This window comes from Pristiophorus japonicus, chromosome 17 (genome assembly GCF_044704955.1).
Source record: "Pristiophorus japonicus isolate sPriJap1 chromosome 17, sPriJap1.hap1, whole genome shotgun sequence".
In the NCBI taxonomy this organism is placed as follows: domain Eukaryota; kingdom Metazoa; phylum Chordata; class Chondrichthyes; family Pristiophoridae; genus Pristiophorus; species Pristiophorus japonicus.
Genome location: NC_091993.1, coordinates 21,927,312 through 21,945,961, shown reverse-complemented (window position 1 = coordinate 21,945,961; position 18,650 = coordinate 21,927,312). Strand labels below are relative to the sequence as shown.

The window sequence follows — 18,650 nt, the reverse complement described above, 5'->3', positions numbered from 1 at the left end:
GGATGAATGCAGCAGCACATTTGTGCCCAACATGATCCCAGAAACCACAAATGAGACGAGAGACGTAGGTAGACCGGGACACCAGGAGAACTCGCCACCCATCGAAGTGTGCCATGGCATCTTTTAACACCCACCTGAATCATCAGAACGGGTAGCTGCGGCCTCGGTTTAACATCTTATTCAAAGGATGGCAACTCAGCAGTACAGTCAGCCTAGAATATGTGCTCAATTCTAACAAAGCGTTCCCACCCAAAATGTTGACCTTTCCTTTCTGTTTTCAGATGCTGGGAGGCCTTGCGTCAGTATTTTCTGTCTTTACATAAGAGAGGGGTGTGGGTACATCTCCCTAACTCACATTCCACACCCCCTATAAACGTGTTGCACTCTTTGCTTAAAAATTGGTTTCAAACTATAAAAGGAAGATTTATGATTTGTGTCACTTTGAACCCTGCGTAAAATCAGCCACTTTCCACTTGTCTGCTGTGTCTCACAACCGACGGGGTTGTAGCACACCCTGGTGGTTGCTGACACTGGTGCTGTACATTGAGCCTGTGCCATGTTCTGCTTGAAATCTTGGGATATGACAAACAGCAAGAACACTTCAGCTGTGCTTTTGCTTTCAGATGAAACTCGTAAAAATACTTTTCCTAACGAGGTGGTTTATGACATTGACATAAGGAGGGCATGTTGAACTCTGTGACCGAGGAGAGATTTGAACGCAGATACATCATCTCTTGCGATTTAAAAATATAAATTGTTTTATTTTACCTCATTTATTCCCTTCTCTCCTGACTGTTGCTGGGATATGGAGCCATAGAGCCCTCTGCCAACTCATGCAAGTGACCATTCTTCATGTGTGAGCCTAGACAGTGAGTGTCATCAGGATATTCAGCCATGGGGTGCACACTAGGCGAGCCCATGCATTTTCTGGGAGGGGTGACTAGATACCTTCCCCGCCACCTCACCCACCCCCACCCTGCCTGCAGGCCAGGAACAGAGCAGGTGGGGAATGCTACACATTAGAGGGGTGGGGTGGGGAGGACTGAGGATGCTGTTAACACCGAAACATTTTTAAACAAATTCTATGAAATGAAACCTCTGGCCCTGAAGAACGAGTAATTATAGTGTTATTAAAAACCTCAATGCTCTGCTGTCTGGGGCAAATTTCTTAACCGTTGGCATGTGTCCCACTGTATCACCGCTCGTTTCCTGAAGGAACCTGACCCCATTCCCTCGGTCCGATATTGCAGCAAATACAGGAGCCTTCATAACGCACAGCACAAGAAGCGATTCTCCAGAATAACGGTCGCCGGATCCACCCTCACAGGGGGAGCATTCAGCTCTGAGACTGGATTCGAGCAGGACAGACTTAACCCTCCAAACCCTAGAGGGTGATTTGATAGATGTTTAAAATTATGAAGGGAAGGGACCAGAGAAGATAGAAATGCACTGATTGAAGTGATTGAAAGGTCTAGGAGGGTCACAGGTAGAACATTACCCACAAGAGATTTAGGATGGGATTGTGTGGCTGGAATAAACTACCAGAGTCAGTGGTTGAAGCAAAGACCATGTTAATATTTAAGGACAGGTTAGAAGGTGATTGAAGGAAAGAAGATCAAAGGGATATGGGAACAGAGCGGGCATAAGGGATTAGGACCAACGTGCCCGCTAAGCTGCGCAGCCATGCAGCGGTCTGGAGGTCCCGTACAGGCCACTCACCAGCTTTACAATGGACATAACCACGCCTGCATTAAAAATTTAATGCGCTACGCAGCCAGCTAAAGGGCCCGTGCACCAAATAAATATTCCAGGGAACATTGATTAGAACTATTGCTCCTGTGGTGTAATTTCCATGTGACACATGGTGGCATAGTAGTTATGACATCGACTAGTAATCCAGAGGCCTGGACTAATGATCTGGAGAAGTGAGTTCAAATCCCCCCACAGCAATTGGGGGAATTTAAATTCAATTAATAAATAAATCTGGAATAAACAAAAAAGCTAGTATCAGTAATGGTGATCATGAAACTATTGGATTGTTGTAAAAACCCATCTGGTTTACTAATGTCCTTTTAGGGAAGGAAATCTGCCGTCTATACCCAGTCTGGCCTATATGTGACTCAATAACCACATCAACGTAGTTAACTGTTAACTGCCCTCTGAAATGGTGGCTCACCACTTCCTTCTTGAGGGCAATTAGGGATGGGCAATAAATGCTGGCCAGGTCAGTTCCAACCACATCCTGTAAACAAATACATTAAAACAAACACTAAGAATTCAGGCATTTTTCACAGGTACATTTTTGATTTCTGTCTGTCTTCATAAAATCCCTCTGTCTGTACAGATCCAGCATCAACTCATTAGATGAGGACAGGATCAGGCTCAGCTGTGATGTGCTTCCCTACAGTTGAATAGCCCGCTGACACTGCCTGGGCTTGGATGATGAAAGGCCATGAGATGAGGTACCAGAAGGTGACCTGTGCCCGTGGAATTCGTGTGCCAGTAAGAATTTAGCACATCGAGGAGAGAAAACTGAATATTTTTAGACAAAAGGCTGTTTTTGTTATTTTTTTATTCGTTCACGGAATGTGGACGTCACTGGCAAGGCCGGCATTTATTGCCCGTTCCTAATTGCCCTTGAGTAGGTGGTGGTGAGCTGCCATCTTGAACCAGTGCAGTCCGTGTGGTGAAGATACTCCCACAGTGCTGTTAGGGAGGGAGCTTCAGGTTTTTGACCCAGCGACGATGAAAGAACGGCGATACACTTCCACATCAGGATGATGTGTAACTTGGGGGGGGGGAAACGTGGAGGTGGTGGTGTTCCCATGCGCCTGCTGCCCTTGTCCTTCTCGGCGGTTGAGGCCTTGGCTTGCTGGTGGTGTATTCAATACTGTCGAAGCAGCAATGGCAGCAGGTCACAATGGTGACAGGATGCCTTGTTATGTGGGCTGATTGTGGCTAGTGTGAGACAATCTGGGAGCTGAACTCCCTCCTCATAGAACAGAGCTGCATGTAAAAAGTGGTAAATGCTGTAAAGTAATTCCATTCTTTGAAGGACAACCAGTGCTGACAAACGCCCAGCAGCTTATTTCAGTCAGGCCACCCTTGAGTTAACACTTTAATTTGCTCGCATTTTTAACATTCCACGCAGTGCTGAAGAATGTCACACCCAGGGGACAGCATGTCCCAGCCTATCCTCAACACATGCACATTACAGCTTACCAAAAACATTCAATGTCGCAATGAAAGAAAAACATGCATTTCTATAGCGCCTTTCACGGCCACCGGATGTCTCAAAGCGTTTTGCAGCCAATGAAGTACTTCTGGAGTGTAGTCACTGTTGTAATTTGGGAAATGCGGCAGCCAACTTGCGCGCAGCAAGCTCCCACAAACAGCAATGTGATAATGACCAGATAATCTGTTTTTGTTATGTTGATTGAGCGATAAATATTGGCCAGGACACCGGGGATAACTCTCCTGCTCTTCTTCAAAATAGTGGCATGGGATCTTTTATGCCCAACTGAGAGGGCAGCCGGGGCCTCGGTTTAACGTCTCATCTGAAAGATGGCAACTCTGACAGTGCAGCACTCCCTCAGCACTGCACTGGAGTGTCAGCCGAGATTTATGTGCTCAAGTTCCTGGAGAAATGAACTCACTGACACTGAAACTCATTTTTAAAACCTTTTCTCGTGTGAATTCCATGCTCATCAGGTGAGAGATGTGACTACTGAGAAATGGGAGCACTTTCCCATTTCAAATATCCTGTGCCAGTATCAGCTAATCCCAAGTCAGATCTGGCATGGGTTAGATGAGAATTAAGATCCCTCTATTTAGCCCCATGAGACAGCCCCCAGGTCAGGTACAGCATGGGTTAGAAACCAAATAATGCTTCCTCAACACTGTCTCATCAAGTACTTCTGGTGAGGTACAGCACCATCACCTACAAGGTCACTCCACCCCGCCCCAACAATGCTCTGCCGTGCTGACTTCAGCTCTATCTGCACAGAAAATGGCCCATCCCTGGGAAGAAGGAAATGGGGTGAGAGAACATTTTGGAAAAACAGTTGTGACCGAACCCAGATCTTTGCATTTGTTTCATATCAAATTCTATTTATTTTTCTGATGGGACTTAGGAATTCCAACTGTACATCAGTTTCAAGAGTGATGGAAAAGGAATCTTAACAAATACATTGACCAGTTTTTTTGTGGTTGAGTGTTGTGTGAACAGCTCTGCACTTTCTCCGGTTACTGTTGTCCTCTCCATCATCTCCCATCTTCTTCCAAAGGCTTTGGATTTGTGCTGGGTTATGAATCCACCGAACGGCTTGTAGTACCTCATCCAAGTATTTTTTCTACACATGCGAAGCGAGATAGAGTGTTCGTCCGGTCCCAATCTTGTCCTCGGCTGATGTCCTGCCATGTAGACTTACCGGCAGGGGAAAGGGAAGGTCACTGGGTGGTTATCAGTACCAGGAGCCCTGGCTCATAGTTTCCCTCCCTAGCCCTGGAACTCTAAGGACAATTATAGCACCTACTCCCTCCACCCCCTGCTAGCCCAGTTGAGAACAGCTAACACAGCATAAATATGATCTTCCTGGCCTACATAAGAACATAAGAAATAGGAACAGGAGTAGGCCATATGGCCCCCCCGAGCCTGCTCCGCCATTCAATAAGCTCATGGCTGATCTGATCATGGACTCGGCTCCACTTCCCTGCCCGCTTCCCATAACCCCTTATCCCCTTATCGTTTAAGAAACTGTCTATTTCTGTCTTAAATTTATTCAATATCCCAGCTTTTATGGCTCTCTGAGGCAGCGAATTCCACAGATTTACAACCCTCTGAGAGAAGAAATTTTTTCCATCTGTTTTAAATAGGCGGCCCCTTATTCTAAGATCATGCCCTCTAGTTCTAGTCTCCCCCATCAGTGGAAACATCCTCTCTGCATCCACCTTGTCAAACCCCCTCATAATCTTATCCATTTCGATAAGATCACCTCATGTACATGGCCCATACTACACCGTTGCACTAGCCAGGAGTGCTCCGATTCAGACAATCTCAAAACTGATGCCAGTTTTACTGAGATTTATCTGCAGGTCACTGAAAGTATTGAGTTTGCACTGCTTGGCACCTATTGCTATGTTCTGTAAAAGGGTGCTTGGAATATTGCTCCAACCCTCAGCTGTTTGATGTGGGCCAGGTCTCAGCTACTGAGCAATCTAGTCGTGAGATTCCCTGCAAAACTACTGGTCCAAACAAAGTGAAAATAAAACCGCTCAATCATACAATCATAGACGTTTACAGCCTGACTGTAGACTAGAAGTTAGTGCGAGCTTCATTTTTTTGTATCACTTGTTAAATTATTTTGTGTACATTTTAAAAGTGTGCAGACACTGGGTGGGAGTCCTTACACAGCCGAATAGTATCTTGACCCAGTTTTCATTGACTATGTATGTCATCTTATCATCTCTGTTGCAAAATCCGAAACACAAAGGAGTGATTTTCTTCAGGATATCTTGCCACCCCCTTCCCCATCTGCTCCACTGGCATAACTTCGACCGAATTGATGTTGAAGTTACGGTAACAGAGCGGGAGAAACCCCGAGAAAATTCATCCTGCACCCACCCCCCCCTGCCCCCCCACCCATAGAATCCCACTAGCAGTGCTTAATGTACAACTTCTAAACCAACAATGCCAAACTCCACTGCATGACAAACACACTGAAACCCAGTGCCACAGATGTGGCTACGGTGGTGTAATGGTTACGTGGCTGGACTAATAATCCAGAGTGAATGCGACTTCAAATTCCACCATGGCAGTCTGAGATTAAATAAATAGAATGCAATTCAGTAAAAATCAGAAGCTATCGGATTGTAGTAAAAACCCAACTGGTTCACTGATCTCCTTTAGAAAAGGCATCCTGCTGTCCTTACCCAGTGTGGACTACATATGACTCCGGTCTCCATGCCAATGTGGTTGATCCTTAACTGTCCCCTGAAGTGGTCGAGCAAGGTCTAGTCATCCCAAGGATGATATCTTTTTTTAAAGATATAGGGGGTGTGGGGGGAGGGGGGTAGTTGGGAAGAAAAAGGTGTAAATCTTTGTCAAAGATAAAATTTGCATCAATGTGTGTATAAGAACATAAGCCATTCGGCCCCTCAAGCCCGCCCCGCCATTTAATGAGATCATGGCTGATCTTCTACATCAACTCCACTTTCCTGCACTATTCCCCTCTCCCTTGATTCCCTTAATATCAAAAATTTATCACAAGGATATAAGAACATAAGAAATAGGAACAGGAGTAGGCCATATGGCCCCTCGAGCCTGCTGCGCCATTCAATAAGATCATGGCTGATCTGATCATGGACTCAGCTCCACTTCCCTGCCCGCTCCCCATAACCCCTTATCCCCATATCGTTTCTGCCTTAAATTTATTCAATGTCCCAGCTTCCACAGCTCTCTGAGGCAGTGAATTCCACAGATTTACAACCCTCAGAAGAAATTTCTCCTCATCTCTGTTTTAAATGGGCGGCCCCTTATTCAAAGATCATGCCCTCTAGTTCTAATCTCCCCCAACAGTGAAAAACATCCTCTCTGCATCCACCTTGTCAAGCCCCCTCATAATCTTATACATTTCGATAAGATCACCTCTCATTCTTCTGAATTACAATTAGAGGCCCAACCTACTCAACCTTTCATCATAAGTCAACCCCCTCATCCCCGGAATCAACCTAGTGAACCTTCTTTGAACTGCCTCCAAAGCAAGTATATCCTTTCGTAAATACGGAAATCAAAACTGCACGCAGTATTCCAGGTGTGGCCTCACCAATACCTTATACAGCTGTAGCAAGAGTTCCCTGCTTTTATACTTCATTCCCTTTGCAATAAAGGCCAAGATACCATTGGCCTTCCTGATCACTTGTTGTACCTGCATACTAACCTTTTGTGTTTCATGCACAAGTACTCCCAGGTTCCGCTTTACTGCGGCACTTTGCAATCTTTCTCCATTTAAATAATAACTTGCTCTTTGATTTTTTTTTCTGCCAAAGTGCATGACCTCACACTTTCCAACATTATACTCCATCTGCCAAATTTTTGCCCATTCACTTAGCGTGTCTATGTCCTTTTGCAGATTATTTGTGTCCTCCTCACACATTGCTTTTCCTCCCATCTTTGTATCAACAGCAAACTTGGCTACGCTACACTCAGTCCCTTCTTCCAAGTCGTTAATATAGATTGTAAATAGTTGATGTCCCAGCACTGATCCCTGCGGCACCCCACTGGTTACTGGTTGCCAACCAGAGAATGAACCATTTATCTCGACTCTCTGTTAATTAGCCAATCCTCTATCCATGCTAATATATTACCCCCAACCCTGTGAACTTTTATCTTGTGCAGTAACCTTTTATCGATTTCTCTCCAATATATTCAACGACTGAGCCTCCACAGCCCTCTGGGGTAGAGAGTTCCAAAGATTCACCACCCTCTGAGTGAAGAAGTTTCTCTTCATCTCAGTCCTAAATGGGCAACCCCTTATTCTGAGACTGTGACCCCTGGTTCTAGACTCCCCAGCCAGGGGAAACATCCTCCCTGCATCTACCCTGTCAAGCCCTGTAAGAATTTTGTATGTTTCAATAAGATCACCTCTTATTCTTCTAAACTATAGAGAATATAGAGTGCTGGACTTCTGCACTATTTGGCCCTATTGCACTATTTGGAACATCTATTTCTAGCAGCCAGCTGCCACAATACCTCCCACTTGCACAGACAAAGAAAGCCCCATTAGCGTACATTGGTTTGCTCAGCAGCTACATCTTACTTTCTGGCCGTGAATAATGTCTTCTTCTAGAACCTATTTTCTGCACTGAAAGAAAAGAGTATCCATTATTCAGAGCTTGCTAATCGATTCCTGTGCGATTTAGCTATTTACACACTATATCGTGCAGAGAAACAATCTTTCTCATAAATCTGAAAGCAAAATACTGCGGATGCTGGAAATCTGAAATAAAAACAGAAAGTGCTCAGCAGATCGGGCAGCATCTGTGGAGAGAGAAACAGAGTTAACGTTTCGGGTCGATGACCTTTGGCCAGTTCTGACGAAGGTTCATTGACCTAAAACGTTAACTCGGTTTCTCTCTCCACAGCCTGACCTGCTGAGTATTTCCAGCATTTTCTGTTTTTAATCCTCATAAATCTGCTGTGAAAACGTCTCTCTGGAACGCCAATCCTCTAAGAATAGATGGAGATGTGAAAGAATCGTAATTTGTTTCCCTTCCACCCCACAATTCTTTCCTCGCCTCCCAGTAACGAATCACGGACTCTTGCAGGTACCTGAACTGAGGCAGATTCTTCCTCTCCCTCTCCACCATGACGATCTCTTCAGGGTTGAGACCTACATAACAACCGGCACTACTCGACAAAGCAACTCGCTGTAAATGCGAACCAATTGGAGATGTTTCTGCAGGATGTGATGAGGTGATGTATAAATGGACGCCCGTCTTCTGTTATTGAACCACTGGGGGAGCTGCTTTTTGCTTTTCATAAAAACTCCTTTATTGCTAACTTTACATTTCAGGAAGGAACGATTTAGTTGCAGCACGGGCCTACCGTTAAAAACCATAAATGATGTGAAGAAAACATGGTGTGAGTTCAGAAAAGTTCAGTTTGTGTGGTGCAATGTTTTCGGTGGACAGTTTCAAGAACCCCCTTTACAATGTGAAAACTAGCCTGTAACTAGCACTATTTAAGGCTTTCTTCAACCCCCTTTATGGGTAACTAAAGGGCAGTATCTTCTGACTCAATACACTGACCAAAGATTTTCTCAGCGATCATTTTGCCGTCGTATTTGGGTAGATTACCGCCGAAATCTTCTGGGAGGATGTCAGCATCAATCTCCTTGAAGAAGGCGTCCAGCTCCTCACCATGCACATAAATCTGTGAAAAAAACAGTGTTTGATCCTGATCATAAATAATCTACTGGGCTAAAGCTACCGGAACTAAAATCACCAAATTTACCTCTTAAAGGGCTAAATTGAATGGATAAGCTATTATAATAAATTTGGCTTGTAGGGCACATGTTTCATTGATAAGTCATAGAAACATAGAAAATGGGAGCAGTAGTAGGCCATTCAGCCCTTCGAGCCTGCACCGCCATTCAATATGATCATGGCTGATCCTCTATTTCCAACACCGTATTCCCACTTTTTCCCCATATCCCTTGATGCTTTTTGTATCATTGGCCCTGAATTTGCATACGAGATGCACACGTGCCCAAAGGGGCCCCGCAGGTTATGGGTTTAGGCATGCACTGCACACGCGCCTAAACCCAGAACTTGCGATTTTCAATGATCCGCCTGACAAATCGCACGCATCTGAAGGTAAAGGGCCTCCGTGGGCGGAGAGTTGGGCGATTTGCCCACTTCTGCCCAGCCCTTCAAATTCTTATGACTGATAAAAGCAAGCGTAAGGCCTGCTTTTATTAGTGCAAGACTTTTAAACCTGGAATACTGCGTGCAGTTTTGGAGTCCCCTGAGGCCATCTCACTCTCCAACAAGAGTGCTGGCTCTTTTCATGCAAAGGCACTCCATGTTGGCTCTCGGCCTTTTGGCTAAGATCAAGTGTAGTCTCGGTTGATTGGGCATTCATATGCAAATTGACTGATTACAGAAACTCGTTTTTCCAGTTTTGCTGGCTCTGGCCTTTTGGTTTGGGCCAAGTGGCAATTGGAGAGAAGAGGAAAATCTGCATGTCGACTGACCATTGGGCGGGCCCGGAGGCCCGCCAAGGTGCCGGACTGGCACCACAACAGATTGAAGGCTTCGGCCAAAATACACATCGAAAGGAGGAATCTCTTTTGGCGGCCAACCGAGCGGCGAACCAGGGCGTCCGAAACACCATCCGAGTGACGGTAAAGAAAGTGGAAGGACAGACAACGATCAACTGGGACCTTTTTGTCGTGAAAGTCCTTCTGGGAACATGTGGCATGAAAGTCGCCGACATCTTTACCTTGCAGGACCTCCCGAAGAGAGGTTACTTTGATGCGACCTTCAGAACCGTCACCCTATGCCTGAAGTTCCTGAAGGGACTGAAGGAGGCCAGTGAACCGCTGCGCTCAGTGCCGACTTGGGAGCTACTGTTCACCCTCCCGTCGCAGAGAAGATGCACCATCACAGTGCAGATGTACAACCCCCACATTGATGTGCCAGGTATGTCGATGGGGCAGGAAACAGCAGCGACTTGAAAGACTTGCACGGGATTTGGACCAGCAAGCGCCAGATCCAGGTCACCATGAAGGTGGACGCCAGCAGAACCATTCTGCACCTCCCCCCCCCCCCCCCAGCTGCGCCATCGGAGGAAGTCGAGGCGACATGGTGTACGCTGGCCAACCCAACGTGTGCCGCACCTGCGGGAAGGCAGACCATGTGGCGGCAAGCTGCAAAACTGTTATCTGCCGAAACTGCAAGAACGAAGGCCACCAGACAAAGGACTGTAAGGAGACCAAATGTTGCAACCTCTGTGGTCTGGCTGGGCACCTTTACAAAAACTGCCCCAAAAGCAACTTCAGCTATGCGCAGGCAGCAAAGAACATTGCACCAGAGGAGGAGGAAGCTGAGGAACACAACGCTCCAGAGGAGACCCACACCCTCCCCCCGACCAACGCCCTGGGCAAAGAAGCAACCGCCCTCGTGGACTCGGAACAAGTCGGTGAGGAAGAGAAGCCTGCCACGGCGAGCTGCGAGACACCAGCAGCCAGCAGCGAAGCTCTCCCCCAGCGCACTGAGTCCAGGAACGAGGAGACAGCAGACGATGAAGCGGGATGGGAGACCGTCAAGAAAAAGGCCCGCAAGCGTAAGGAGAACAGGCGAGCAAGGGCCCCTGCGGAAACGACAGGGAAGAGGTGGCTAACAACCACGACAGACAGCAGCGACGGCAGCTCGTCTGTTGAGGAAAGGCGAGAAAAAGCCCCTTACTACCGCCACCAAAACAAGAGTCAATACGCCAACCCACAGCCACAGGCGACCGGGAGCAGTGAAGCGACCAGCGCAGCCCCACTCCAGGAATCCGCGAGCAGCGAAGCACACACGAGCTCCGGAACACCGGGAGCAAAGAAGCGACCAACACAGACCAGCTCCGGGAGAACGGGAGCAGCAAAGTGCCCAGCACACCCCACCTCCGGAATACCGGGAGCGACGCAGCGATCGAAGCACACCAGCCCGAGACTGCCGCGACTGAGGAAAAGAGGGAACCACCAACACCAGGCAACGAGAGTGCAGAGGACATATCGGACCTTATAACAGCACTGCAGCAGTCCCCTGGTCGAAACACTCCCAAGGCAGAGGATGACGACCACGCCAGCCCAGGTGCAGTCGACTTGTATAGTTTAAACCTATGCATGACGGAACTGGCCACTGGGCAGACCTCGGACTTAAAGGACGATTTATTTGAAGTGTAATGTTTGTAACTGTAAACAGTAACTTTAAAATGGATTTAAAAAAAGCTACTATTAACATGCGTAGCGTAAAATCCACTACGCGATGTGTTTCCACCTTGGGGTACCTCGCCAAGGTCAAAGCGGACCTGCTGTTCTTGCAGGAGTGCGGTCTGCCGCACTCCAGCAGTTACCGGCAGTGGTCACGATGGTGAGCCCATGGACCATCCATATGGTCAGAAGGCAATGACTGCCGGTCTTCCGGCTTAGGCATTCTGCTGCGGGGAGGCCACTTCGCCATCATCGAAGTTAAGGAGGTGGTGGGCGGCCGCCTCCTCGTAGCAGATGTAATGTACAAAAATTCCCCTCTAGGGCTAATTAACGTGTATGCCTCGCCTCTCAGAAGCGAGCAGCTGGCCCTCTTCCAGCAGCTCCCACTGCTGCTGGCGATGTCCAGGCCGGTCATTCTGGGCGGTGACTTCAACTGCATCATCGATGCGGCTGGACGATCCAGCAGAGCTGACAGCAAACTGGACGCCACGTCCAGACTCCTGATGGATGCGGTAAAAGATGCCAAGCTTTGCAACGTCTTCAGCAACCCTGCAGACGGAGCACCGCTCAGATACACCTGGTCGAGACCAGACGGGTCCTTCAGTTCCAAAATAGACTTCCTGTTTGTGTCCCACATACTCAAGGTCAAATCCACCGACGTCATGCCGGTGTTCTTCTCTGACCACTGCCTCCTACTGGCCGACTGTCGCCCACAGCAAAACCAGAAAGTTGGCAGAGGGATAGGGAAGCTGAACGTGAAACTGTTGACTCCGGAAAACGTTGAGGAACTCAAGAGGGATTACAAAGGTTGGAGAACTGTAAAACCCCTCTGCGATTCCCCCATGCACTGGTGGGAAACAATCAAGACGCACATCAAGAGGTTCTTCATCCTCAAAGGTGTTCAGGAGGCGAGAGGGAAACAGAGGGAATTGTCCCAACTCCAGACAAATATGCAAAACCTACTCCTGCTGCAGTCGATGGGGGTCGATGTCGCGGAGGAACTCGAAGAGGTGACGGGCCAGCAAGCCTCGCTCTTTGCCTCAGAGTCCTCCAAGATCATCTTCCGCTCCAGAGTCCGCTCCGTCGAGCAGGATGAGACGAGTTCGCGCTTCTTCTTCCAAAAGGTACACAGGGGGAGCTCTGTGATCACCAGCCTAAAGGAAGAAGACGGTTCTGTGATGTCTTCGCAGCCTGACATGCAGAGGATCAGCAAATCCTTCTATGCCGGGCTGTACGACATCAAGCCCACAGACTGCGCGGCCTCCCAGTCTTTCCTGTCATCTATTTCGGAGGTCTTAGACGACAGCGAGCAGGAGAGTCTGGACCATCCGCTAACTCTGGACGAGCTGACAAAGGCCGTCCGGTCCTTCGAGATGAATAAAACTCCTGGAAGCGACGGCTTACCGGTCGAGTTGTATTCGGCTCTGTGAGACTAGATGGGCCCAGATCTGCTAGAAGTGTACGGGGGTATGCTTCTGGCCGGCAGCATGCCAGAATCGATGAGGAAAGGCATCATCACCCTCATCTACAAGCAGAAGGGGGAGAAGGAGGAAATCAAAAACTCAATGTGGACTACAAGATCCTGTCAAAGGTCATCGCCAACAGGGTCAAGTCTGCTCTTGAGCTGGTGATTCACCCGGACCAGACCTGCGCTGTCCCAGGCAGGAAGATTTCTGATAGCCTCGCGCTACTCAGGGATATGATCGCCTACGTGCGGGACAGGAGGGTGGACACCTGCTTAATCAGCTTAGACCAGGAGAAGGCCTTTGACAGGATATCGCACACGTACCTGATGGATGTGCTCTCCAAAATGGGGTTTGGGGAGGGTTTCCGCAATTGGGTCCAACTGCTCTACACAGACATCAGTAGTGCAGTTCTAATCAACGGGTGGGAAACTGAAAGCTTTCCAATCAGATCTGGAGTCAGGCAAGGCTGTCCTCTCTCCTCTGTCTTGTTTGTGTGTTGTATCGAGCCCTTTGCCGAGTCCATCAGGAGGGATGCGGGCATTGGAGGGGTGACGATCCCAGGCAGCAGAGGTGCTCAGGTCAAGACCTCCCTGTACATGGACGACGTCGCCGTCTTTTGCTCGGATCTGCAGTCGGTCCGCAGATTGCGAGCAATCTGCGACCAGTTTTGAACTGGCCTTGGGAGCAAAGGTCAATCGCAGCAAAAGCGAGGCCATGCTCTTTGGCAACTGGACCGACCGATCCTTTATTCCCTTCACCGTTAAACCAGATTACCTGAAGGTGTTGGGAATATGGTTCGGAGCAGGCGGGGCGTATGCCAAAAACTGGGAAGAGCGTATCGCCAAAGTGAAGCAAAAACTGGGATGGTGGAAGCTGCGCTTCCTCTCCATGGCAGGAAAGAACCTGGTCATCAGGAGTGAGGTGCTCTCGGGGTTGCTGCACGTGGCACAGGTCTGGCCCATCTCTCGCTCCTGTGCCGAGGCAGTCACCCGGGCCGTCTTCCACTTTATCTGGTGGTCCAAAATGGAACGTGTCCGCAGAGACACAATCTACAAATCTCTGGAAAGTGGAGGAAAGGATGTTCTGAACGTGGCCCTCATCCTGATGGCCACCTTTGTGTGCGGCTGCATCACCAAGTGTCACTACGTGCTGAGGTTCTACCTGTTCACTTTGTTGCGAAGGATGAGCCTGGCTACGCTGCCGCGAAACACCCCCACCAGCTGGACCATGCCTGCCCACCTGTCCTTCGTGGAAAAGTTTTTCACAAAAAACCCCTTTGACCACAAGGCCATAAAACAGTGGTCAGCACATAACGTCCTGGACGCCCTACGAAAGAAGGAGAGGGTGGACCCTGTCAGGTGGTTCCCTGAGCAGACTGTCGAACTCGTTTGGCAGAACGTCTCATCGCCAGAGCTGTCACACAAGCACCAAGACGTAGCTTGGTTGGCGGTGAGGAGGGCCTTACCCGTCGGAGCGTTCATGCACAGCCGACATCTCAGCAGCACGGCACGGTGCCCCCGAGTCGGCTGCGGGGTGGACGAGACTGTCACCCATCTCCTTCAGGATTGTGCCTTCGCAAGGCAGGTTTGGAAAGAGATGCAGTGGTTACTGTCGAGGTTCATCCTGAGCAGCTCCATAACACATGACTCTGTGCTCTACGGGCTGTTCCCAGGGACACACACCGAGACAGACATCACCTGCTGCTGGAGGGCCATCAACTCGGTCAAAGACGCTCTTTGGTCTTGCCGAAACTTACTGGTCTTCCAGAGCAAGGAGATGTCTGCGTGTTGCAGACTGGCGCAATCCAAGATCCAGGATTACGTGCTGAGGGACGCACTTAAAATTGGTGCAGTCGCCGCAAAGGCACGGTGGGGAAGGGCCACAGTTTAAAGCCCTTCTGCCACGGTAAACCCGGGGGCAGGAATCAGTACAAAACTCCCCTCGGGCTGTACTTGTAACTTCTTTTTTGTGGACATCGAGCACCGTGATCTGTAAACACCTATGTAGTGCCATGTACAATGCAAGGTCTGTTTCGTGATGCACGTTGGAAAGGAAAAGTGTAAATGTACCGTCACCCATTCCGTGTACTGTATAGTGACACATGTAATGTAATTTGTTGAATGTACTACAATGTATCCCGTATTGTACCGAATTGTACTTGAACTGAAAAGCAGGGAAATGTATCGAACGGCACTGCCGTCAGCACCCAAATGTAGTGTATGGGATTGCTGCCCGCAGCTAAACGTACTGAACTGCTTTTGAATGTACTGTACAAATTTTTATATGAATAAAGTATATTTCGAAATTTAAAATAAAGATTTTTAAAAGACAGAAAAATAGTTTTTTTCCATAATTTAAGCATCTAAAATCCTACGGTAAGTTTATTTTTATACCCTTTTGAAATATGTACATTTATTTTCAAAAAATTTAATTTTTGTTTTAAATTAATTCAATTCCATTTTGATTCATTTTAAATATGTGATGTTTACTTTTAATTTATTTTAAGTTGTGTGTTTTTGGGGGTATTCCCATTCATACTTGTGGTCAGTTCCGTATGTATAGAACCACAAGTATGAATGGGAATACCCCTACTTGGATTGGTTGGGCCAGCCCACATGATCTCAGGGACACGTACGAAGCGTCCCTGGGATAGGTGGGCCTCTATGCAGGCCTTCGCCTGGAGACCCCGGACCACAAGTCTCCGAACCTCCCAGACCACCAGGTAGATTCGTAGAAACTTTCCAGGTCGGAGGCATACGATTGCAATTTCTGGGCCATGATAAGTATCTGCAGTACATCTGATGGCACTGTGAAAATCTTTTCAATGCTAAAGTTGTCACAATGTGTGATACAAAATCACGGCTAATTTTATAGCGAGAGTATGTTACTCTGAGATTGTAAAGTCTGGCCAACGGCATTGTTCCTTTTAAGCTGTGCTGCCGCACGGCCGAGCATCAGTCTGGAGGTCCCATGCAGCTGGCTCACTGGCTTTTAAATGGAAAAAACGCGCATGCATGGAATTTGGAATGGGCCTGTCAAAGTGCTGCGCAGCCCCCAAAATATTAGAGGGAACATTGGCCACCAGCTTCCCTTAAATCACTCTCGTGTATTCTGAAATGTTTTTCAGCTGCCATTTTTCTTCTCAGTAACTGAAATTTCTAACATCCAATAAAAGTGTTTGCACAAAATTGAAAAAAAACATATTTGATAGTAACGTGATCAACTTTATCCATGGAATTTTCTTCTGTGTCTTTTTTAATATTTGCATTAAAGTTTTTTTCTTGAAAGCGTCAGTCCCTCCCATAAACCTGGGCTTGGAATGGGGATATGCCTGCCTGGAACTGTGTGTAATACATCATCCGTCCCATCATATCCTTCAATCCCTTCTCTCACTAGAACTCTTGAGCCAATTTATATTGCCTGCTTCTACTGTCTCCCTTGGTCATTTATTCTCCAAGTCTGGCTTTGACCTCCTGAGACAGGAACGAGCTGCAGACCTCCAGAACAGTGACTTACATGGGCTATCTATAGAAATTTATACACAGAGCATTATGGAGCAACAACAACAACAACAACTTGCATTTATATAGCGCCTTTAACATAGTGAAACATCCCAAGGCGCTTCACAGGAGAATTATGAGATTAAAAAATTGACACCGAGTCGCGCAAGTAGAAATGAGGGCGGGAAAAGAGGTAAGTTTTAAGGAGCGTCTTGCAGGAGGAAAAAGAGGTAGAGAGGCAAGAGACGTTTAGGCAGGGAGTTCCAGAGCTTGGGGCCCAGGCAACAGAAAACATAGAAAACATAGAAAATAGGTGCAGGAGCAGGCCATTCAGCCCTTCTAGCCTGCACCGCCATTCAATGAGTTCATGGCTGAACATGAAACTTCAGTACCCCCTTCCTGCTTTCTCGCCATACCCCTTGATCCCCCGAGTAGTAAGGACTTCATCTAACTCCCTTTTGAATATATTTAGTGAATTGGCCTCAACTACTTTCTGTGGTAGAGAATTCCACAGGTTCACCACTCTCTGGGTGAAGAAGTTTCTCCTCATCTCGGTCCTAAATGGCTTACCCCTTATCCTTAGACTGTGACCCCTGGTTCTGGACTTCCCCAACATTGGGAACATTCTTCCTGCATCTAACCTGTCTAAACCCGTCAGAATTTTAAACGTTTCTATGAGGTCCCCTCTCATTCTTCTGAACTCCAGTGAATACAAGCCCAGTTGATCCAGTCTTTCTTGATAGGTCAGTCCCACCATCCCGGGAATCAGTCTGGTGAATCTTCGCTGCACTCCCTCAATAGCAAGAATGTCCTTCCTCAAGTTAGGAGACCAAAACTGTACACAATACTCCAGGTGTGGCCTCACCAAGGCCCTGTACAACTGTAGCAACACCTCCCTGCCCCTGTACTCAAATCCCCTCGCTATGAAGGCCAACATGCCATTTGCTTTCTTAACCGCCTGCTGTACCTGCATGCCAACCTTCAATGACTGATGCACCATGACACCCAGGTCTCGTTGCACCTTCCCTTTTCCTAATCTGTCACCATTCAGATAATAGTCTGTCTCTCTGTTTTTACCACCAAAGTGGATAACCTCACATTTATCCACATTATACTTCATCTGCCATTCATTTGCCCACTCACCTAACCTATCCAAGTCACTCTGCAGCCTCATAGCATCCTCCTCGCAGCTCACACTGCCACCCAACTTAGTGTCATCCGCAAATTTGGAGATACTACATTTAATCCCCTCGTCTAAATCATTAATGTACAATGTAAACAGCTGGGGCCCCAGCACAGAACCTTGTGGTACCCCACTAGTCACTGCCTGCCATTCTGAAAAGTACCCATTTACTCCTACTCTTTGCTTCCTGTCTGACAACCAGTTCTCAATCCACGTCAGCACACTACCCCCAATCCCATGTGCTTTAACTTTGCACATTAATCTCCTGTGTGGGACCTTGTCGAAAGCCTTCTGAAAGTCCAAATATACCACATCAACTGGTTCTCCTTTGTCCACTTTACTGGAAACATCCTCAAAAAATTCCAGAAGATTTGTCAAGCATGATTTCCCTTTCACAAATCCATGCTGACTTGGACCTATCATATCACCATTTTCCAAATGCGCTGCTATGACATCCTTAATAATTGATTCCATCATTTTACCCACTACTGAGGTCAGGCTGACCGGTCTATAATTCCCTGTTTTCTCTCTCCCTCCTTTTTTAAAAAGTGGGGTTACATTGGCTACCCTCCACGCGATAGGAACTGATCCAGAGTCAATGGAATGTTGGAAAATGACTGTCAATGCATCCGCTATTTCCAAGGCCATCTCCTTAAGTACTCTGGGATGCAGTCCATCAGGCCCTGGGGATTTATCGGCCTTCAATCCCATCAATTTCCCCAACACAATTTCCCGACGAATAAGGATTTCCCTCAGTTCCTCCTCCTTACTAGACCCTCTGACCCCTTTTATATCTGGAAGGTTGTTTGTGTCCTCCTTAGTGAATACCGAACCAAAGTACTTGTTCAATTGGTCTGCCATTTCTTTGTTCCCCGTTATGACTTCCCCTGATTCTGACTGCAGGGGACCTATGTTTGTCTTTACTAACCTTTTTCTCTTTACATACCTATAGAAACTTTTGCAATCCGCCTTAATGTTCCCTGCAAGCTTCTTCTCGTACTCCATTTTCCCTGCCCTAATCAAA

The 18,650-nt window shown here is 47.5% G+C and overlaps 1 protein-coding gene across 1 annotated transcript in view; it reads right to left on the bottom strand.

Annotated features, from left to right (window-relative positions):
• Positions 1 to 8,773: 8,773 nt before the first annotated feature.
• Positions 8,774 to 18,650, bottom strand: part of LOC139228141 (retinaldehyde-binding protein 1-like) — a 36,772-nt gene continuing 26,895 nt past the window's right edge. Inside the window, exon 7 of the mRNA XM_070859330.1 lies at positions 8,774 to 8,932. Coding sequence (XP_070715431.1) covers positions 8,774 to 8,932 — 159 coding nt within the window. The remainder of the gene's footprint in view (positions 8,933 to 18,650) is intronic.